The sequence below is a fragment of the Phacochoerus africanus genome, chromosome 6, assembly GCF_016906955.1.
Source record: "Phacochoerus africanus isolate WHEZ1 chromosome 6, ROS_Pafr_v1, whole genome shotgun sequence".
In the NCBI taxonomy this organism is placed as follows: Eukaryota; Metazoa; Chordata; class Mammalia; order Artiodactyla; family Suidae; genus Phacochoerus; species Phacochoerus africanus.
This window is the reverse complement of record NC_062549.1, coordinates 35,257,959-35,281,652: the sequence shown is the minus strand read 5'-3', so window position 1 is coordinate 35,281,652 and position 23,694 is coordinate 35,257,959. Positions and strand designations below refer to the sequence as shown.

Sequence of the window (23,694 nt, the reverse complement as noted above, 5' to 3'; positions counted from 1 at the left end):
TGTTTATAGATTTTGGAGATTAGGCCTTTGTCTCCTACATTGTTTGCAAAGATTTTCTCCCATTCTGTGTGTTGTCTTTTTATTTTTCTTTTTTAATGATTTCCTTTGCTATGCAAAAGCTTCTGAGTTTAATTTTATTTTTGTTTTTATTGTCATTATTCTAGGAGGTGGATCAAACAAGATGTTGTTGTGATTTATGTCAAAGAGCATTCTGCCTATGTTTTCCTCTAGGAGTTTTATAGTATCTGGTCTTGTTTAGGTCTTTAATCCGTTTTGAGTTAATTTTTGTGTATGGTTTTAGAGAGTGTTCTAATTTCATTCTTTTACATGTAGCTTGCCAATTGTCCCAGCACCGCTTGTTGAGGAGACTATCTTTCTTCCACTTACGTTCTTGCCTCCATTGTCATAGATTAGTTGACCATAGGTGCTCAGGTTTATTTCTGGGCTTTCTATCCTGTTCCATTGACCTATATTTCTGTTTTTGTGCCAGTACCATATTGTTTTGATAACCATAGCTTTCTAATATTGTCTGAAGTCAGGGAGCCTGATTCCTCCATTTCTGTTTTTCTTTTTCAATATTGCTTTGGCTTTTGGGATCTTTTATGTTTCCACACAAATTTTAAAATGTTCTATTCTAGTTCTGTGAAGAATGTCCTTGGTAATTTGATAGTGATTTCATTGAATCTATAGATTGCCTTGGGTAGTATAGTCATTTTGACAACATCGATTCTTCCAATCCAGGAGCATGGTATATCTTTCTGTCTATTTGTGTCATCTTTGACAGTTCCTGGTCCCTGAACTATGCAGCTTCGTGCTTTTCTTGCTCTATCAGAATCCTAGGTTCTTATGTCAGCATTCAGCTAATTTTCTGTGAGAACAGTTCCATATATAGATGCATTTTCAATGTATTTATGGGAGTAGGTGAACCTCACATCTTACTTCTCTGTCGCCATTTTTTCCTCTGCACTTTTCATGTATATTATGTTGCGTGTGTACAGCCAAAATCTTGGTTTGCCTTAATTACACATGTATAACTAAAATCTCTAGATCATTTTTTTCAAACTATAGTCAAACCAGGACTTCCCTAATTATGCACTTAACATATTTACTTATAAAATAGTTCAAAGTGAAATAAGTGGGCCAGATATTCCCAAGCCCATTTCCTAGAGCAAAGCTTGGCAAACTGTAGCCTAAAGACCAAATCAAGGCCCAACAGGAGTCTTTGTGGCTCAGTGGGCTAAGAACCTGGTGCTGTCACTGCAGCAGTTTGAGTCACTGCTGTGGTGCAGGTTTGATTCCTGATCCAGGAACTTCCACATGCTGTAGGTGTGGCCAAAAAAAAAAAAAAAAAGACCCATTACTTCGTTTTGTACTATGAGCATTTTTAAATGGTTGAAAACATCCAAAAGAATAATGTTCCATGACACTTGAAAATTATGAGATTCAGATCTCATAAATAAAGTTTAATTGGGGCACAGCCACATTAATTCCTTGTGTCTTGTCTCTGGCCTCCTTGGTGCTACAACAGAGCTGAGTACAGAAACTCAGTTATAACCTAAATGTTTACTTTCCAGAAAAAGTGTGCCACCCCCTGTCCTAAAGGATAGAGACTCTCAAAAGAACCTAATAATTCCCTAGTTGGTTCCAGGCAGAAGATCATCTAGGATCTGACCTCTAAATTCTAAGATCTTGATTTTCTAAATATCTAATTAGGTTGTTCTTTTTAATCTTAGCACAGAGGTAGTATATTCCAGTGTCGGGAAGGAACAGAAGTGATTAGCACTATCAGCTCTAATCTGTTATTCACATACTTTACAAGGGACAGGGTGGCGCCATGGAAAGAACATTAACTGGGCTGAGGGAGCCCATATTCTGCTCCTGGGCTGCTGCTCACCAGCGTGAAGGCTGGGACCGCCTCCCTGACCTCTGGGCTTCACTTGCCTCCATCATAAAATGAGGATTTTACATAAGACCATCTGTAAGATCTCTCATGAGAAAATTGAGCATTATGACGGAGAAAGGCCTGGGGCCTGAACACTCCTGCATGTGCAGGCCATGCTCGAGGATCTACCTCAGCCTAACTGTCCTTCCTTACAAGCTGGCGACATTTAGGGGGCCAGCTGACCTACTTCTAATTCTTGGCTTGGCCTGTCTGTAACAATTATCTTCTTTTATTGCATAAGCCTGAAGCCTGAGGCCCAAGTCTCTTACTCTTAACACATCTTCTAATTAGAGTTTGATTGAGTAATATGGGCGGCCCTGGAGCTTCAGTGTCAATACACAGTAGGTACTTGGCTATCATTATATGTAAAAGTATTAATTAACATCCCTGGATGCCTTGGCTAGGCACTATACTGATGCTTTATATGTATTATTTTATTGGATTCTTCCAAAATTCCCATAGGGAAGACGCTGTAATTTCCTCCACTTTACAATGAGGAAACTGAAACTTGAAGAGATCAAGAGACTTGTTTCAAACCACACAACTAGTAAGTGAGAGAGACGGGATTTGAACTTGGGTCTAGCTGCGCTCCTATCACCTACCTTTAGCCATCACACCCTATCCCTAACCCCCCTCTTAGTTCTTGGTCTGCGGCTGCCAAGGTGATACTGAGTGATAGGCCCTCAGCGGGATGGCTCTCTGGCCTTGATAAAGTGTAGGAATGTAGGACTTTGGAGTGTAGGACCCAGCTTGGGACAAGCCCAGATGAGAGTACCTGGCAGAAGGGGTCAGTTCCTCCAGCCCAGAGGAGTGCCACCTTCCCTGGCATTTGCATAGCCTTCATCAGATCAGGACTGTCTGGTTAGCTCTCTCTCCTGCCAGGTATAATCAGTGCATCTTAAAGCATCTCACTGAGTGTTGGAGAGCTCATTCACACAGCCGCCAGCTGGAGGAGACAGTCTGCCCAGCATACCAGAGCCCTCTCCCAGCAACTCCAAAGCCAGAGTGGTGGCCAGACACAGACTTGGTCACAAGGAGGAGAGCTTTTTGGCCTGAAGTGCCAGCAAACCTGAGGGCAATTAAAGAGAGAAACTAGAGAAAATTCAGATGAGGTAGGATGGGGAGCCATCATCAGCTAAGTGCTTAAACTAAACATAAAGAGGAACACCTGTTTGTTTCTGCCCCCTGTCTAAAGATAAGCACTTGGGGTGACTTAGGATGCTGAATTTGGGGACCCCATGTAAGCGTGTTTCTTGGGCAGGGCTACAACAGTTAGATACAGAGGCTTTTGGACACCGGCTCTTCGCAGCAGGTCTCTTGCTGTGTACCAGAATCAACCTGGGAAGTTAAAAATACTCATGTAGAGGCACTGCCCCCAGGGATTTTGATTTCATTGGTGGTGGGGTACAGCTCAGGCATGGGGACTTTCTAAAAGGCCCTGGGTGATTCTAATGCACCGCAGTGTTTGAGAACCACTGCTCTAGAGCTAGTGGTTTGAGTCTTGCCTTGACCTTACAGTTTTGTAACTTAAGACAACTTTTTGCGTTTTCTCAGTTTCCTCATCTAAAAATAGCACATGTTAATACCTACCTGATAGAGTTATTAGAAGCATTAGGATGTAAAAAATAATGAAAATAGAAGGTGCTTTCCAAAAACATAGCTATTTTTATTGTTCAGGTTCCTTTTCACGCTCTGAATAAATGGAAAGAGGAGTTCTCATCATGGCTCAGCTGTTAATGAACCTGACTAGCATCCATGGGGACATGGGTTCGATCCCTGGCCTTGCTTAGTGGGTTAAGGGTCCGGCATTGCTATAAGCTGTGGTGTAGGTCGCAGATGGGGCTGGAATCCTGTGTTGCTGTGTCTGTGGTATAGGCCAGTGGCTACAGCTCCCATTTGACCCCTAGTCTGGGAAACTCCGTATGTTTCAGGGTCGGGGGCGGGGGCAGGGTGGGGGGCAAAAAGACAAAAAAAGAAATGGAAGAAAGGAAGATGAAAAAGAACAGCAAGAACATGTCAGACAACAAGAACACTCTGTAGAGTTGAGGTCTTAACCAGGGATTCATGAATGGCTGTTTTAGGGAAAAAGGAAGGGCTTTATACTCCCTGAAATAATATGTAAATTGATATGCAAATATCATGCGTGGTGAGAAAGTCTATTTCCGTTATTTCTGGGGATTTGTCCATCTGACTCTAGTTTCTGGAAAACCCTTCTTGCCATGATCCTCTGCCCACACGGGTCCTTACTGAGGTGTCCCTTTTCCCAGCCTGCAGTGAGGTATAGATGCTCTGTGGCTTCAGCACTGCATTTGGAACCCTGGGGACCCTTGGCAAATTTGGGCAACTCTGTGTCTGGAAAACAGTGGCTTCTCTCCAAGAACTTGCCGTTGCCATGATGCTGCTTAGGACACTCAGACCACAGTCCTCTCCAAGAATTTCTCTTATTGCTTCTTCTCACAGGCAGGGCGCTATCTCCCTTGGGACCTCCTTGTATAATCTGAAAGGCCACGGCTCTAGGAAAACAAAAGCCAGAAGAAGGCAAACGCTGGACAGGGCCACCTTGTAATTTGGTTCCATCCCTGCTCAAAGGTCAGTCCTCCAAAGTGACTTCACTCATCAGCCCTTGAGTGACCCCAGCATAAGTCCTGGCCAATCCCATGAGCTTGGTTACAGTGTGGCTGAGAAAGAGGCAGTTCTGGGTGATCATCTTCCACCCAGAAGACTTCGGCCAAAATTCAGTACCCTTAAGGGAAGTCAGAGATTATTAGCCAATCACCAGTGAGTACATTTAATCAACAGGATATTAAACCTAAGAAGTCATCACCCGTGTTCATTAGCACAAAATGAAGTTTTTCTAGAATCCTGCCCTATTTTCTGAAAGGAACAATTTCCTGGAGAACTAAGCACTTTTCTTTGATGAGGTTCTCAGGGATGCTATGCAAACCATGAGATGTAAGGTATGGTGGGCTATTAGGTGATTTTAAATATAAGGCAATTTCCCCAGTTTCCCATGGAGAAGAATGAAGATATAAATTAAAGCTTTTGGGCAGATTTGAATAGGTAGACATTTATGAATACAGCCAAAAGTTCAGTGATCTCTTGATATTTACTTTGTTAATTGCTTTAACATACCTTTAAAGCATAACAAATGTCTAAAATATGACATTTATGAAAGTTTTATTCAAATTCTTCACAATTCATGACATCAGTATTTCAAAACTAAAAGTACTTTTTATGTCATCTCATGCTGTTTAGTCAAGGCAATTCTTCTCTACCATCTTCAAAGTTGAGATACAACACTTTTAAATCCGTGTATGTGGGACTGTCTTCAGAAATTGTATCCTAAGCCACAAGTATTGATTCTTACATTAGAAATAGTCACATAAGTGACTGCCACCATGTTGCCTCTCATATCAAAACTGTTTTTAATTAATCCTTTTATTTCAAGATAATTGTTGATTCATATGCCATTATAAGAAGCCCACCCCCTTTTTCAATGGCTATGTTTTTATTTTTACTGTTAGAGATTGCAGTTAAAAAAATCCACCCCGTAATACTCAAATCTGCATCAAATATACAAGGGATTTTTAAAAAATATATAAAGAAATGAAAATCCTGTTTCCCATCTCTCAGAGTAGCAGCTTTTCATCAGCTTCTTCTATTAGTACCAGTTATGCTCGTCAAGGGCTTTCTGCTCACTTCTTAGTCTCTTGTCCTGAGCTGCTGAAGAGCTTGGCAAATACTGGGAAGGAAACACAACAGGGTCTGGCTCACTTCTCTGTGCTTATCGACTCGATGGACATTTTCCCATCAGTCCTGAATCCCTCAGCGGCCCTAAACACCAATTTCTGTGTCTCTTGTCATCGCGAGATCGCCAAACATGCAAACCTCTTGGTACGCGCCTCCGCTGGATCTACCACCCTCCACTCTCCGTTGAGAAGGGGCATCACTTCCAGATCAAAGTGGCTCATGGACTCTCAGCTCACCTCTCTGCAGTTTACTCCTCTGAGATCCCAGCCTCTCCAGTCTGGCTGACTCAACCGTAGGCGCCAGTACCCTCAGTAAGATTACAATATAGGTGTACGTACCGTCACGTTGTTCTTTGCTGGAATATTGCTTGGTTTGCCATGAGCTACGACAGACATCTGAGAAACTTCAGTTCCTCTTAAAACCATCCTCCTGTATTTCCTCTTCAAAGGAGCCTTCTGGGGCTTACTGACCTAGTTACTTGCTACTTTCAATTGTGAGCTCTTAACCACAGATATCCTTACTAAATATATGTGGGGTTTGTTTGTTGATTTTTTTTTTTTTTTTTTTGCCAATTAGTGTCAGATGAAGGCTGTTGTTACCCGCAAACTTAGCGTTGGTGAAGGTCATTTTGGGATGATAGGTTCTATCCCAAAGAGGGACTTATTGTTGGGAATAAACTCATTCGGATTCTCCTCTGTAATGTGAGAGATGATGTGAGGACTTAAGAGGACCTCCTCTTTTCTGAGGCTGACGAGGGGGAGGAACGTTAATTTATTTAGGAAACACGTGGTCATTAGGCTACATAGGCCCCAAGCAGAGTTGTGAACTAAACCCATCGTGTGTCCACGTTGCCTGCAACTCTGTGCTTTATTTTGGCGCCTCCCTTTCTAGGCACCGAAGCTGAGAGCAGCTCAGCCAGCAGGTAGGGTTCCTCATGACTTTTCCCACGTGTGGCCAGAGCCCCAGGCTTCAGACCCAAACTCCTACCCAGACTTTTTCTGATGAAACTTAGCCGTCCTTTGTTTATACCTTGGGGACTTGCTTTCCCCGAGGTTGACCCCGCAAGGCTGCTGGACCTGGAGGCCCTCCACATGTTAATCACACATTGTGTCCACAGTACGGGGACTGATGTCAGAGAAAGCACTTTTCTTCCTTCTCGTCCTTTTGTGGTACAATCCAGTGCAATTGGACAGGGCATCAGGGGACCTGAAATCTGTGTTCTTTCCATCTATCAATTGGGGCAGTCATTTCTGCCCTTCTTTTCTTACTTGGCTTTGAAAAGAAATGACACAGTCGAATTGAGACCACACAAGCTTATTGACTCCTCCTGGGTTTATAGATTTGAAAGTGTGAAAAAGCATTTCTGATCTCCCAAGAGAAATGTGGTTTATCCAAGATGTTATTTTAATGGAAAAGTTTGTCGTGGATCAGAATGGGGTGCCGTCAAAAGTCAGCAGGACTGGAAAAATATAAATAAACCTTCCTTGCCTAGAAAAAGAAAATCACTAGTTTAGCAACCCTGACACAGCATGAGCGAGTGTCTCGTGATATGTCAGGCTATTTACCCATTATTAACCTACTGGTCACTGACAGCTGTGTGAATGGATTTTTAATCTTCTGCTCCTGGGGTCATGGTCAGTCCAGTTCCAAGACATTATTCCAGAATAATATGACCAGCTTTTATGATTTTTTTTAAAAAGTGAGGGGAATATAGTACTAAAACTAAGTTTTAGTACTCTTAAAACATATATTTACCTGGAACTTGAATTTTTCCTCTAGTTGTTTCCCTGGTTTGACTTACTGTGGAATAAAATAAAATGCCAACTCTTAATATCACTTTTCATACCCTCCCTTGTTCATCATCATCTCAGATTTAATGAATACTTATTTTTTAATCCTTTTTAGGGTTGTTCCTCTGGCATATGGAGGTTCCCGGGCTAGGGGTCAAATTGGAGCTACAGCTGCCGGCCTATTCCACAGCCACAGCAATGCCAGATCCGAGCCACATCAGCTCACCACAATGCCAGATCCTTAACCCACTGAGCGAGGCCAGGGATCGAACCTGCAACCTCACGGTTCCTAGTCAGATTTGTTTCCACTGCGCCATGGCGGAAACTCCAGATTTATTGAATACTTTATCATGACGTTGTCCCTCAGAGCTGGGTTTGCTCAACAGCCTGTTTCACTTTTTAGCTGCATTGCCCTGCATATGACATATAACACCCTGAGCCTTAGTTTAGTCATCACTGAAATAGGGGTGGGGTTGATTCTTGCCCTGCTGGCTCTCAGAGTGTTCAGAAGAGCCATTATTGACTGAGGAGATGAAAAGTGTTTGTAAAACATGGTCTTATTAAAGAATGATAAACATGATTTTGGACCAGCTAGAGTATGAGATTGTAAATTAAAAGTCTGGTTGAGAGTTCCCATCGTGGCTCAGTGGTTAACGAATCCGACTAGGAACCATGAGGTTGAGGGTTTGATCCCTGGCCTTGCTCAGCGGGTTAAGGATCCGGCATTCCCGTGAGCTGTGGTGTAGGTTGCAGATGCAGCTCAGATCCTGCATTGCTGTGGCTCTGGCGTAGGCTGGCGGCTACAGCTCTGATTTGACACCTAGCCTGGGAACCTCCATATGTCACGGGAGCAGCCCTAGAAAGGGCAAAAAAAGTTAAAATTAAAAAAGTCTGGTTGGTTTAAGAATTTAAACTATTAGAATTAATAGAAATGCTTTTTGGACTGTCCACAGTTTCATAGCACGTGCTTTTTCTACCACTGGACCCCATCATTAGCTCGACTTGAGAATTGGTAAAAAGCTTCTTGATGCCAATGATGCCAATAGGGATTTGGCTTTAAAGCAGGGTTTTATAGCATCTTGGAAGCTTGGGGTTGATGTGCAAGTCTCCATGGAGGAAACTTTCTAACTTTAGCCCTTAAATTGGGCCAGAGTGGCAGTTTCAACTATTTGCTATTTGGTAGTAGATGGAAACCTTTTAAACTGTCTGCCTTATGTGCCCTTCTGCAATTATCTGTTTTCCTCAAATCTCTGCAACATTTTTTTATTGAAGTGTAGTTGATTTACAATGTTGTGATAATACCTGCTGTGCAACAAAGTGACCAATCACACATATATACATTCCATTATTATTATTATTATTATTATTGTTATTTATTACTGTCTTTTTAGGGCCGTGCCTGCAGCATATGAAAGTTCCCAGGCTAGGGGTCAAATCAGAGCTGCAGTTACCAGCCTGCATCATAGCCACGGCAATGTGGGATCTGAGCTGCATCTGTGACCTACACCACAGCTCATGGCAGCTCTGGATCCTTAACCCAGTGAGCAAGGTCAAGGATCAAACCTGCGCCCTCATGGATATTAGCCATGATGGGAACTCCCATTCCTTTTCTTATATTTTCATCTATCATGGTCTATCCCAAGAAATTGGATATAGTTTCCTGTGCTATAGAGTAGGACCCCATCACTTATCCATTCTGTCCATGTAATAGATTGCACCTACTAACCCCAAACTCCCAGTCCATCCCACTCCCTACCTCCCAGCAACCGCAAGTCTGTTCTCTATGTCTGTGAGTCAGTTTCTGTTTTGTAGATGGGTTCATTTGTGCCACATTTTAGATCCCACGTATAAGTGATAACATGTGGTATTTGTCTTTCTCTTTCTAACTTCACTTAGTATGAGTCTCTAGTTCCATCCATGTTGTTGCAAATGGCATTATTTTGTTCTTTTTTATGGCCGAGTAGTATTCCATTGTGTATATAGACTACATCTTTTTTTTTTGTTTTTGTTATTATTGTTGTTGTTGTTGTTGTTGCTATTTCTTGGGCTGCTCCCGTGGCATATGGAGGTTCCCACGCTAGGGGTTCAATCGGAGCTGTAGCCACCGGCCTACGCCAGAGTCACAGCAACGGGATCCGAGCCACGTCTGCAACCTACACCACAGCTCACGGCAACGCCGGATCATTAACCCACTGAGCAAGGGCAGGGACCGAACCCGCAACCTCATGGTTCCTAGTCGGATTCGTTAACCACTGTGCCACGACGGGAACTCCTAGACTACATCTTAATCCATTCATCCATCAATAGACATTTAGGTTTTTTATGTGTCTTGGCAATTGTGAATAGTGCTGCTATGAACATACAGGTTCATATATTTTTTTTGAATTAAAGTTTTGTCCAGATATATGCCCAGGTGTGGGATTGCTGGATCATATGTAGCTTTCTGAGGAACCTCTATACTACTTTCCATAGTAGGTGTACCAATTTACATTCCCACCAACAGTGTAGGAGGGTTCCCTTTTCTCTACTCCCTCTACAGCTTTTGTTATTTGTAGGCTTATTGATGATAGTGTTTCTGACTGGTATGAGGTGGTACCTCATTGTAGTTTTGATTTGCATTTCTCTAATAATTAGGGATGTTGAGCATTTTTACATCTTCCTGCTGGCCATTTGTATGTGTTCTTTGGAGAAATGCCTGTTTAGGTCTTCTGCACATCTTTTGAATGGGTTGTTTGTTTTCTTGTTGTTGAGTTGTATGACTTGTTTGTGTATTGTGGAGATTAAGCACTTGTCATTCGCAAATATTTCCCCCATTCCACAGTCTGCCTTGTTTATGGTTTCCTTTGCTGTGCAAAAGCTTGTGAATTTTGATTAGGTCCCATTGGTTTATTTTTGTTTTTATTTCTATTGCCTTGGGGGACTGACCTAAGAAAACATTTGTAAGGTTGATGTTGGAGGATGGTTTTCCTGTTCTCTTCTAGGAGTTTGATGATGTCTTGTCTTATGTTTAAGTCTTTAAGCCACTTTGAGTTTATTTTTGTGCATGGTGTGAGGGTGTGTTCTAGTTTCATTGATTTACATGCAGCTGTCCAGTTTTCCCAACACCACTTGCTGAAGAAACTGTCTTTTCCTCATTCTATATTCTTGCCTCCTTTGTTGAAGTTTAATTGACCACAGGTGTCTGGGTTTGTTTCTCGGTTCTCTATTCTGTTCCATTGATCTGTATGTCTGTTTTTGTACCCATACCACACTGTTAATTATTGTAACTTTGTAATTTTGTCTGAGGTCTGGGAGAATTATGCCTCCTCCTTGGTTTTTTTCCTTCAGGATTGCTGGGTCTTTAATGGTTCCATTAAAATTTTTTTTAATAATGATTTTTATTTTTTCCATTATAGCTGGTTTACAGTATTCTGTCAATTTTCTACTGTACAGCAAGGTGACCCACTCACACATACATATATACATTCTTTTTCTCACATTATCGTGTTCATTATAAGTGACTAGATACAGTTCCCAGTGTTATACAGCAGGATCTCATTGCTTATCAATAGTTTGCATCTATTAACCCCAGACTCCCAGTCCATCCCACTTCCTCCCCCTCCCCCTTGGCAACCACAAGTGTGTTCTCCATGTCCATGATTTTCTTTTCTGTGGAGAGTTTCATTTGTGCCATATATTAGATTCCAGATATAAGTGATATCAATGGTATCTGTCTTTCTCTTTCTGACTTACTTCACTTGGTGTGAGAATCTCTAGTTCCATCCATGTTGCTGCAAATGGCATTATTTCGTTCTTTTTTATGGCTGAGTAGTATTGCATTGTGTATATATACCACATGTTCTTAATCCAATCATCTGTCAATGGACATTTAGGTTGTTTCCATGTCTTGGCAATTGTGAATAGTGCTTGGTTCCATATAAATTTTTGGATTATTTGTTCTAGTTCTGTGAAAAATGTTGTGGGTAGTTTGATACAGACTGCATTGAATCTATAGGTTGCTTTGGGTAGTATGGCCATTTTAACAATATTAATTTTTCCAATCTAAGAACATGGGGTATCTTTTTAGTTCTTTGAAACTTCTTTAAGTTTCTTTATTAATGCTTTATAGTTCTCAACTTAATCCTTTACTTCCTTAGTCAGATTTATACCTAGGTTTTTTTTTGAGGGGGTTATTTTAAAAGGTATTTTAAAATATTTTTTCTAACATTTCATTGTTAGTATACACAAATGCAACCAATTTCTGAATGTTAGTCTTGTATCCTGCTACTTGGCTGATTTTTTTAATCAGTTCTAGCAGTTTTTGTGTGGAGTCCTTAGGGTTTTATATATATAGTATCACATCATCTGTTATAGTGACAATTTTACCTCTTCTCTTCCAATTTGGATACCCTTCCTCCGTTCCTCCCTTCCTTCCTCCCTTCCGTCTTTCCTTTCTTTGTTTATTTGTCTGATTGCTGTGGGTAGGACTTCCGATACTGTGTTGAGTAAAAGTGGGGAAAGTGGGCATCTTGTTCCAGATTTTAGCAGGAAGACTCAGCTTTTCTCTGTTGAGTATTATATTGGCAATGGGTTTGCATAAATGGCTTATTACATTGAGATATATTCCTTCCATATACACTTTGGGAGGAGTTTTTGTCCTAAATGGATGTTAAATTTTGTTAAATGCTTTTTATGTATCTATTGAGATTATCATTTTTTTTTTTACTTTTGTTAATGTGGTGTGTTACATTGATTGATTTGAATCTGTTGAAGCATCCTTGTGAACTTAGGATGAATCCTACTTAGTTGTGTATGATCTTTTTGTGTTTTGGTTTGCTAAATTTTTGTTGAGAATTTTGGCATCTATATTCATCAAAGATATTGGCCTACAGTTTTCTTTTTTGGTAGTATCTTTGGTTTTGGTATTATGGTAGTGGTGGCTTCAGAGATTGTCTTTGGGAGTGTTCCTTCTTCTTCAATCTTTTGGACGAGTTTAAGAAGGATCAGTACAAGTTCTTTGTATGTTTGATAGAATTCTCTTGTGAAGCCATCTGGTCCTGGACTTTAGTTTATAGGGAATTTTTTTTTAAATTACACATTCAGTTTTATTTCTAGTGATTGGTCTGTTCAAATGATCTGTTTCTTCTTTATTCAGTTTTGGTGGGCTGTATGTTTTTAGAAAGTTGTCCATTTCTTCTAGGTTGTCAAATTTGTGGGCATATAACTATAGTATTCTCTTTCTCTCTCTTTTTTTTTTTTATTCTGTAGTATCAGTCAAGATTTCTCCTTTGCATTTCTTTTTTTGGGGTCAGGTGATTCTCTCTTCTTGGTGAGTCTGGCTAGAGGTTTGTCCATTTTGGTTACTCTTTCAAGGAACACTCTTGATTTTATTGATGTTTTCTATTGTTTTTAAATCTATTTTATTGATTTCGTCTCTAATCTTTTCTTCCTTCACTGACTTTAGGTTTTTTTATTCTTCTTTTCCTAATTCTTTTTAGGTGGTAGGTTAGATTGTTGATTTGAGATTTTTCTTGTTTTTTTGAGGAAGGCCTCTATTACTATGAATTTCCCTCTAAGAACTGCTTTATGGCAGGGTTCATCCCATAGGTTTTATATGGTTGTCTTTTCATTGTCATTTGTCTCAAGGTATTTTTAATTTCTTTTTTGATTTCTTCAATGATCCATTGGTGTTTTAGTAGCATGTCGTTTAGTCTCCATGTAGTCAGTTTTTTCTCATTTCTCTTCCTGTGGTTGACTTCTAATTGCATGCTATTTTGGTCAGAGAAGATGCTTGAAATAATTTCTATACTCTTAAATTTGTTGCAGTTAATGTTAGTTTTGTGCTCCAGTATGTGGTGAATCTTAGAGAATGTTTCCTGTGCACTTGAAAAGAATGCGTATTCTGTTTTGTTTGTTTTGTTTTTGGATATAATGTCCTGAAAATATTAATTAAGTTTGACTGATCTATTGTGTCATTTAGGATCTCTGTTGTCTTATTGATTTTCTGTCTAGAAGATCTGTCTATTGATGGGAATGGGTTGTTAAAATCTCCTACCGTTACTGTCTTCCCACCAGTTTCTCCTTTTATATCTGTTAGTATTTGTTTTATGTATTTGGGTGCTCCAATATTAGGGGCATATATACTGATAAGTATAATATCCTCTTGAATTGATCCTTTTATCATGAAATAGTGTCCTTCTTTATCTTTTCTCATAAGTCTATTTTGTCTGATATGAGTATCGTGACTCCCACTTTCTTGTCATTTCCACTCACATGAAATATCTTTTCCACCTCCTCATTTTCAATTTATGTGTGTTCCTTACCCTAAGGTGGGTCTCTTGTAGTCAGTATATTATAGGCTCTTATTTTTTTAATTTAGTATTTTGCTTTATATCTTTTAATTGGAGCATTCAGTCCATTGACATTTAAGGTAATTATGATAAATATGTATTTATTTACATTTTTTTAACCTCATTTTCCAATTGATTCTGTGTTTCTCCTTTGTCCCTTTTTCTTTTTTTGGTTGGACGATTTCCATTTATTTTATGTTTGTGTCCTCTTCTTTTTGGTTTTTGTGAATGTATTGTTTGGTTTTGATTTGTGGTTGTCCTGTTTATCAAGTATGTTTACCTTTACTCTAGCTGCTTGTTTTAGGCTGATAGTCATATAGGCTCAAACACATTCTTTAAAAAAGTCTATATTTTCTTACTCTCCTTCTCTACATTTTTATGATTTTGATGTCTTCTTTTACATCTTCACGTTTATCCTTTTACTGTTCCTTGTATTTATCATTGCTTTCACAAATAGGTTTTTTTTTTCTTTCTTTTTGATCTGTATACTGGCTTATTTAAGTGATTACTTTCCAATTGTGATTTACCCCATTCTACATCTTCTTACTTCTTTCCTATTTAGAGGAGACCTTTCAATATTTCTTTGAGGATAGGTTAAGCATTTCTGTATTCTTTTAGTTTTTTGTTTGAGAAATTCTTTACTTCTTCTATTTTAAATGATAATCTCACTGGGTAAAGTATTCCAGGTTGCAAGTTTTTCCCTTTTAGAACTTTGAATATATCTTGCCACTCTCTTCTGGCCTGTAGTGTTTCTATAGAGAAATCAGCTGATAGTCTTATGGGGGGGGGTTCTGTTATAATTATCTTTTTGTTTTTCTCTTGTTGTGTTTAGAATCCCCTTGTTATCTTTAACTTTTGCCATTTTTATTGTAATATGTCTTCATGTAGGTCTGTTTAGATTCAACTTGTGCTTGAATCTGTGCTTCCTGTATCTTGGTATCTGTTTCCTTTAGATTTGGAGAGGTTTTGCCATAATTTCTTCAAATATGTTTTTAATCCTCTTTTCTTTTTCTTTTCCATCTGGAATCCCTATTGTGCATAGATTGGCACACTCTATATTATCCCATAGATCTTTTATATTGCTTTCATTTTTTTCCCCCATTTGGCTTTCTGCCTGCTATTCTTTTTTTTTTTGGTCTTTTTGCCTTTTCTTGGGCCACTCCCGTGGCATATGGAAGTTCCCAGGCTAAGGGTTGAATTGGAGCTATAGCCACCGGCCTACGCCAGAGCCACAGCAACTCGGGATCCAAGCCGCATCTGCGACCTACACCACAGCTCACGGCAACGCCGGATCCTTGACCCACTGAGCAAGGCCAGGGATTGAACCCGCAACCTCATGGTTCCTAGTCGGATTCATTAACCACTGAGCCACGATGGGAACTCCCTCTGCCTGCTATTCTGACAGCAGACAGAAAGCCAAATGTCTGGGTGATTGGGTGATTTCCATTATTTTATCTTTAAAATCACTTATTCAGATATTCTTCTGCATTATTCATTCTGCCATTCAGTGCCTTTAACTCAGCTTTTGTCTCTGCAAATTAATTTTCTAATTTTTCTTGGCTCCTCCTTATGGTTTCTAGCTCATTTTTAAAGTAATCTGCATTAATGTTGATAGCTGTTCTTAATTCCTTCAGTATTTTCATTATAGACCACAGAGAACTGCTTCATTGTTTGCTTCTTCAGGGGAATTTTCTTATTTTTTAAACTGGGAATGGTTCCTGTGCTTCCTTGTTTTGCTTATCTTTCTCTTACTCTATGAGTTTAGGGAAAACAGTTGTCTACTGTAGTCTAGGAGGGCAAATTATATGAGGAGCATCTCTGAGTAGCTTGTGAGGGCTTAATAGTTTTTTGGCATGAGGGCTGCTTTTGATTTGGATGCTTGTTGTCCTTTTCCCAGTGTGTGCTGGGTATTACCCTCTTAATAGTAGTGTGCAGGTGCATGGCCTGCTTGTGCTTCCAGGGAGGTGGGGGCAAGGGATGATGCCTGCATATGACACCTGGTTGCTAGGCCCTTGGCAGTGTCAGGGTCCCACAGGGCAGTGGGAGCAAAAGGCTGCTTCTGGTTGCAGGGCCCTTGGCAGTGACAGTGGCCTTCAGGGAGTTGAGAACAGTGCCCAGAGCCCTTGGCAGCAGCAACAGTGGGGCATATACATTTCCTGGGATGTTGGGGCAGCAGGCAGCACTTGGTTGCAGCACCCTCCACGGTGACAACCCCTGAGCTGATTGGGACTGCAAATGGTGCCTGATCAAAGGACCCTCAATGGTAGTGGGCCATGCCCACCTCTGGAGTCCCAGATGGTTGTGGCAGCTTGCAGCCACCAGTGTAGGCCACACAAGAGGTGTCCTGTTGCCTGAGAGCCCACACATGCCCAGTGAAAGAAGTTTCCATGGCAGTCCCACCCCTCCTCCTCTCACCCTCCCCAGCAGTGGTGCCTTGCTTCTCTGGTGGGCCCAGGCCTCCTCCTGCACCCTTTGGCCTCCTACTCCCTAGCCTCTTCAGGCTGTTTCCACACAGGCAACCTTAGTCCTCTTCCTGGTCTGAGCTCCATAGCACGAGTCTCCATGCCCAGCCCTGCCCAAGTGTCTCAGCGGTGCATGGGGTGGTGGTACTGATGGTCTATGCAGCTCTCCCTCTGCTTTGTCCTCCTCACCTCAGACCAGCTGCTGTGCTTTTCTCCAAGGCTTTGAGGCTCCCCCTCCATCTCAGCTGATCTCCCTGTCAGTTCAATGACCTCCCAGGGTATAGATTTCTTTCCCCTTTCTCAGCTTCCTCTCAGGAGTGCTGGTCCCGTCCTGATTCCTTTTTTTCTCTTTTCTCTCTCTCTTTTTCCTTTTGTTCTGCCCAGTTATGTGGAGGGTTTCTTGCCCTTTTTGGAAGTCCGAGGTTTTCTGCCAACATTCAGTAGGTGCTCTGTGAGAATCGTTCTACATGTAGATTTTTTTTTTGGAAGTGTTTGTGGGAGAAGGTGAGCGCCACATCCTGCTCTTACACCACCTTGATCCTGCCTCTCTCAACTTTAATTATCACAATCATCTCTGACACTTCAGTAGTATCTACAGTGTTTCAAGCAGCTTCGTCATTGCTTTACATATGTTGCATTCATTTAATTCTCTCAACAACCTCCTTTTAAAGACAAGGAGGTTGGGGCTCTGGGCAGCTAAAGAAATTGTCCATGTTCCCAAAGCTAGTGGACTGAAAAGCAGGGGTTTAAACCAAGGTAGTCTGGACCCAGAGATCATGTTTTAACCAATTCTGCTGAACTGCCTACGTGCCATTGCTTCATGTGCCTGCTTTCAGGAATCCCAAGAGAGTAAAAATTTCTAAAAACCTACACCTACTCTCGAGGGCTCTAAGGACAGTAAGACTCCACACAGGACCATTTCTCAGTGTTTTAGTCGATATGGGTTGCTATAACAAAATAGCATCCACTAGGTGGCTTAACTATCAAATGAATTCTCACAGTTCTGGAAGCTGGAAGTTTGGATCAGGGTGCCAGTATGCTTGGTGTCTGGTGAGGATCCTCTTCTGGCCTGGCAGAAAGAGAGAGGGCATCCGCTTCTTATAAAGACATTCCATCATGCGAGCTCCACCCTCATGGCCCAATTACCTCTCAAAATGCTCACCTCCTAATTCCATCCTCCTGTGGGTTAGGGTTTCAGCATATGAGTTTGAGGGGACACACATGCAGTCCATGATACTCAGCATCAGTGACTATTCTCCCTTTTTTCTTTTTCTTTATTTCTTTTTCTTTTTTTTTTTTTTGTCCTTCAGGGCTGCACTTGCAGCATATGGAAGTTCCCAGGCTAGTGATTGAATCAGAGCTACAGCTGCTGGCCTACACCACAGCCACAGCAATGCAGGATCCAAGCCATGTCTTCAACCTACACTGCAGCTCTTGGCAACGCTGGATCCTTAACCCACTGAGCGAGGCTAGGGACTGAATCTGCATCCTCATGGATACTAGGCGGATTCATTTCCACTGAGCCTCAGTGACTTCTCTTCAATGACAGTCTATTCTCCCATTTTCCTTCCTTGAACCTTCTTTCCTTCCCTAGAGTGCCTAGAGGACAGGTTCTTCAGGAGGAAATTCAGAGCCACCAGAACTGGCCGGTTGGGGACATGTGGGCCCTTGGGAAGGGGAACGGAAACCTCCTGGGGGGAAAGAAGGGCTGGGCAGCCAAGGTATGGGTCTCTAGGTAACTTCTGCCCATGGTTGTCTCATCTGCTCCAACCTGATGGAGCCATGGAACAGCAGGAACTGAGGGCAGCCTCACCACTGAGAACCAGTGAGGCAGGGCCGTGCCATTTCCGAAGGTCGCACTGTGCCCGCTGGGCTGGGAGAGCATGCAGGCCACCCAGGCCCTAGCTGGATGGGCAGGACTGTGTCACTTGGAGACCACGCAGGCACCGGGCTCATGTCCACATCCCCAGCCCTGATCTGAGCAGGAAGGGGGTTAGAGGCAGAGTAGAATGGGTAAAACCCGGAGGCCTTACCTTGGTGGATCCATACTCAGCAGTAGAGTGTGTCTTAGGGCCCTCTGTTAAAGATGTATATGTTCTGCCTTAGGGGTGGCTTGGGACACAAGGAGGGGAAGCCAGGAGGTTGGTGAGCAGATCCCGTTGTGACTAGGGATGATATAAACAAAGGAAAAAGGTGGGGACTGGCACGTCCCTGCTCCTTTGTGTTGTCGCCCTGCGTGCTTTCCTTAATTAACACTTTCTGCTTATCTTTTCTAGCAGCAGTGTCCTTGTGAAACGGATGTTCAGGCCCATGGAAGAGGAGTTTGGTCCAGCACCTTCCAAGCAGATGAAAGAAGAAGGGATGAAGCGAGGTACCCCTCCTGCTGGGGCGTGGCCGTGGGCCCCACGCTCCCTTTACTGATGGTGGGGGTGTGTGAAGAGCCCACAGCCCAGCCCAGCCCCTGGGGTTCCATGCTGCCCCGGAGATGTTTTTATGGACACAGGAAGTCCACAGTCTCCTCCTTTGCCTTAAACCTTTTCTTTTTCTTTCTTTTTTTTTTGCCATTTCTTGGGCCACTCCTGCAGCATATGGGAGGTTCCCAGGGTAGGGGTCGAATCGGAGCTGTAGCCACCGGCCTACACCACAGCCACAGCAACGCAGGATCTGAGCCACGTCTTCGACCTACACCACAGCTCACAGAAACACCGGATCCTTAACCCACTGAGCAAGGCCAGGGATCAAACCCGCAACCTCACGGTTCCTAGTCAGATTTGTTAACCACTAAGCCATGACGGGAACTCCAACCTTTTCTTTTTAAACACCCTAAGCAAACGTTTATTCTTTCTGGGCACTGGTTCTTTCCTTAGCCTCAAGGGACATGTGATGAATATACTGACTCGTCCAGCAGTGAGAGAGAAGGTTAAAGAGAAACCCGTGCCGTGGAGGGACAATGACATCTCATAAGCATCAGCCTCTGAGAATCAGTCAGTAGATGGAAATGATTAATTGCATACAAATAGATGAGACTGTTTTCCGTGACATCACAACTTTCTCATTAGCTCCCAGTCAAGGATCTCACTCCACTTCACCAGGAGAGTCAGAAGGAAGCATGAACATGTCAGTATCTCGCTCAGCATTTTGAAGCTGTGCTGACTCACTGGCCCTCCTGGGAGTAAGAGGAAAGGGGTGGGGGGCGGCTCTTCCTCCCACATCCTGCTGTCGCCAACACCAGGAGCTTCCAGAGACCTTCCGCGTACACAGCACTGGACTTTAAACATGTCAGGTGACCATGCGGCCACCAGCTGCACAGGCTTGTGTTTTTTTGCTATTGAGAACTTTCCCCCCTGTTTGTTGAAATGGGATTTGCCTAATGGTCAGGCGCATCTCCTCTGTAGCCTCCCCCAGCCACATAGACTCGTACGACCTTGGGAAGGTCCTCACTTGTCACCGGGGGATGGCCAGAGCACCTGCCTCACAGAGGGAGGATCGATGAGTTAATGTGTGTAATACCTTGAACTCAGGACATAGTGAGCACCCCATCTTCACTAATAGAATGATTCCTTTTATTTTTAGGGCAGGATCGAGTGAAGGTATATTAGCATAATTGTGAATAAGTGATTAGCATTTCAGAATTCAAAGAGCATAAATACTGGAGTAGTGTTAATTACGGTGGTGATATTTAAACCTTTCAAGAATTTTCCCACTTCACAGGCTCACCATCAAATATTCAAATGCATTTTGAGCTCCGTTCCTGCATGCCTTTTATATCTCTTCCTTTAGAATGAGGGCAGCGGTATGTGGAAATCAAGCATCACACAAGCCAAAGTAACTGTAGATCACATCCATATTTAGTGTGTGCCAGTTGGTCCAAAGGTTGTGCTTTTCGGATTATTTTGAGATTGTGAAGTCTGCACAGAAATTGCCACCAGGCATTGTATTGGGCTGTGATGACATGCCACGTTCGAGCCTCTGAAATCTAAATCACAGGGACGCATGAGGGCGCTACAACCTTCCAGCAACAGAGGACTCCTTCTGCCATCAGTGGCTTTTCTTTGGAAAAGGACAGTGGACTTACCGAGCCCCTCACCTGGAGCTCCTCCTCTGAGCGGGGCTTTGATCAGCACAGGGAGTCAGAGTCAGTGATGGTGCCCCTTGATTTTTTGTGGGAAGTTCTCCAGGAGAGAGAATGCTCATAATTATCACCAATGCCATTATTTGGTGTTTGGCCTTTGTAGCCACTTCTCAGGGTGGCTCTGTTGGAGGCACTGGGGCCTGGCTCTGTCCGCACAGTGTCTGGGGTGTGTGACAGTGATTATCACCATCATTAGTGGAGGGATTATTATTCACAGAGGCACAGTTAATGAGAGCTCAGCCCTGGGGGTGAGCTCTAAGCCCAGCATGCCAGTGTGGCTATCAACAAGCCCAGCAGGAAATGGTGTCACTGCCCATAGTCCATCACCCTGCCACCTTTAACCCTTTCCAGGGGCTCTTGCAGCAAGCGTGGCAGCCACACTATTTCAAAGACAATGATTTTCAAAGAAGAGATTTGTAAACCCAATGGAAGCAGCACTCATTTTAATGGAACATAGTTAGGCTGACTTAGAGGCAGCCTATTGGAAATTGCATTTGTCTGTGGGGGACTAGAGAAAAAAAGTTATTGAATGTTCACCTGTAACAGCCACTGGTAGGGTTTTTTCTTTTTGTATCATTTTGATTTGCTTTAATTTCCCTCATCTAGTAGTAATTGAGGTCCTGTGGTCTAATTATTTCTTGTTGTGCTGCTCAAATTGAGTCCTCTTGTACTGCCATTAGGTCACTAGATTAATTTAGCTGAAATGGGGGCTATACAATATTCCTGCCAGTGGATGAAACTGGGAAATTTTTGGAGACACATTCAATCTGTGTATTTAATTGGAATGTCATGTTTATACTTGGTAAAGAGAAGAAACTCTGCAAAACTTAATGTTTTTTTCTTCCCCTTTTGGGGGGGGGTGGTGGGGGAGGAGTCCTACACAAACTGAAGATCTGGCTGCAGAAAGACAATGTAGGCAGAACCTGTGCTCTTGTATGGATGTTGCTGTTAGGAAGCTTTCATGACGTCCCTGGGGATTGGGCTGGAGAAGCGGAGGGGAGGGAGTTGGGGTTAGAGCTGACTTCATACCCTGCTTCAGGTCAGTGGTGACTATGGCTCAGGAGGTACCTGACCGAGGTCGGGATCCAGGCTCGGCAGGGTTTTGACCTGTGCATTCTTCCTAGAGCGGCCAGGTGCATGGGGCTTAGGCCTCTGCCCTCTCCTTTCCCTTTGATGGGAGAACCGGAAGCCGCATGCCTGGGAGGTGGGAGAGAGGGCAGCTCTGGGGCTGGAGGGTCGCATCTGAATGACAGTTCCCAGTGCTTCCTGGGAGCTGAGCGCAGCGCCTTTGCTGTGAGGATGGGTCTGCTGTAGCAGAGCGTCTCTGCCTCTCTCGTGACCCTGGGACTCCTGCCATGTCTCATGTTCTGTGTCGTCAAATCCAGAATGTTAGCTTATAGGGAAATGGACAGAAAGCTGCATTCGTCCTCCCAGAGGGCACTGGCACCACTCCACTTGCTTCATAATAGCCCCACTGATGGAGGAATGGGGGCTGGCTGTGGGCCAGGCGCCGAGCATCCCAAGGGGATGGTGTTTCATTTAACCCTCTCAGCAACCCTGTGAGGGAGGCCTTATCATCCCTGTTTTACAGAGAAACCACAGCTTGGAGGGGTTGAGTGACCAGGGCCCCACAACAGCAGGCTGAGCTGGGGTCAGCGGCAGACCAGACCCTCAGCTCCTCCCTCCGTCTGCTGCTGACACACGGCTCCCTGCCCAGAGTTTGCTCTCCCGTCCTCCCTCTCCCTCCTTCCCCGATTCCTTCGCCTGCGTCGGGGAGGCCATAGTATACACCCTTGGTAACTCAGATCTGTCCTTCGCAGGATCCTTCCAGGAACCCTCCCCCGACACCCGCCTCCCCCCCACCCCCTGAAAACCCCAGGCCCTAAGAACTCTGGTGGTTTTTTCCAGCATACTCACAATTCTGTTTGTCTGAAGAATGCCTCTCTCTCGAAGTGGACTCCAGACTCCTTAAGAGCAGGCGCGGTCTTCAGGCAGTGCCGCGATCCCAGTTCCTGGGACCTCAGGGCCCCGAGGGTGTTGAGTGATATTTGTTGGATAATCAAAGAAAGAAAGAAAGAAAAGAGAGGTCGTGTACCCACCTTGAGAAATTCAAATGGGAACCATGTGTGCAAGCATCCTGCAGCCCATTCGGTGGTACCCTCTTGTCTGTTTCTTTCCTCTGTAACAGTCCCTCACTGCAGGTGCCTCGTCACCCTTGTAGGATGTCGTCTGGGTCAGGGGTCCGAGACGTAGCAGATAATGTCAGTCTCTGACACCTGTGCGAGGGAAGCAGTGTCCTGGGGCAGCTGCGTGGACTCCACAGTCACAGCTTCCCTCGTCTTTTCTTTCAGTGCTTTTGTACGTGAGGAAGGAGACGGACGACGTGTTTGATGCCTTGATGTTGAAATCCCCCACCGTGAAGGGCCTCATGGATGCGGTAAGCAATGAACCCCAACAGCCTCCCAGAAGTCGGCATGTAGTCTCCTGAGCGGGAACCCGTTTATTAAAGTGGAGCCTTCACGATGGCTCTGGAATGAGCTTTAGAAAAGAAAAAGAAAAAGCAGACATTGGTGGGGACCCTGATTTCCACCCTGTGATGGCTTATTGGCATCTTAAGGAGAAAGAAACTTTGAAAAACTGCCAATTCCCTGTCCTTTTAAGGCTGTCAGAGTAAGTTGCCATCGAGGAAGATGAAACTGTGAGTTCCCATTTGTCTCTTTGCATGAAGCCAAATTAGCTATGTTTAACTTCAAATTAAGGACAGAACAAAAGCAATTAGGAACCGTCTTCTCGGCTGTGATGCTGTAGTTCAAATAAAATATGACCTCTTTCGGTTAAGAACAAAATGTAAACTGCAGAGTTAGGATGATTTAAGTAAGATTCTGAAGTCCCTCCCCCCGCTTCCATCCCCACTTAGTCTTCCATTACCCAACCTGGGCTCAGAAGTTATTTTCTGTTTTATCCATGTGTGTTCACCTGCATATGATTTAAATATGACTCTTACTTTATGTTTGTAAAAAATCTTATTGGAATATAGTTGACTTACAAAGTTGTATTAATTTCAGGCATACGGCAAAGTAAATTCGTTATTAGTTTTATGTATATGTATATATATATATATATCTCCATTCCTTTTTAGATTCTTTTCCCGTATATTACCACATAGTACTGAGTAAATGTCCTTCTACTCTATACATAATAGTGTGTGTATATCAGCCCAACCCCGTCTCCGCATTTCCCCTTTGGTAAACATAAATTTGGTTTCGAAGTCTTTGCGTCTGTTTCTGTT

General features: G+C 43.1%; 1 protein-coding gene across 3 annotated transcripts in view; it reads left to right on the top strand.

The window, feature by feature from the left end:
- The window catches only part of GRHL2 (grainyhead like transcription factor 2), a 190,753-nt gene that overhangs the window by 148,049 nt on the left and 19,010 nt on the right, over positions 1-23,694 (top strand). For 2 of the 3 annotated variants that reach the window (XM_047783503.1, XM_047783501.1), the window contains exons 13-14: positions 18,550-18,644; positions 22,757-22,842. In XM_047783503.1, the coding sequence (XP_047639459.1) occupies positions 18,550-18,644; positions 22,757-22,842 (181 nt within the window). The remainder of the gene's footprint in view (positions 1-18,549; positions 18,645-22,756; positions 22,843-23,694) is intronic. The other variant, XM_047783502.1, reaches the window with a different exon arrangement.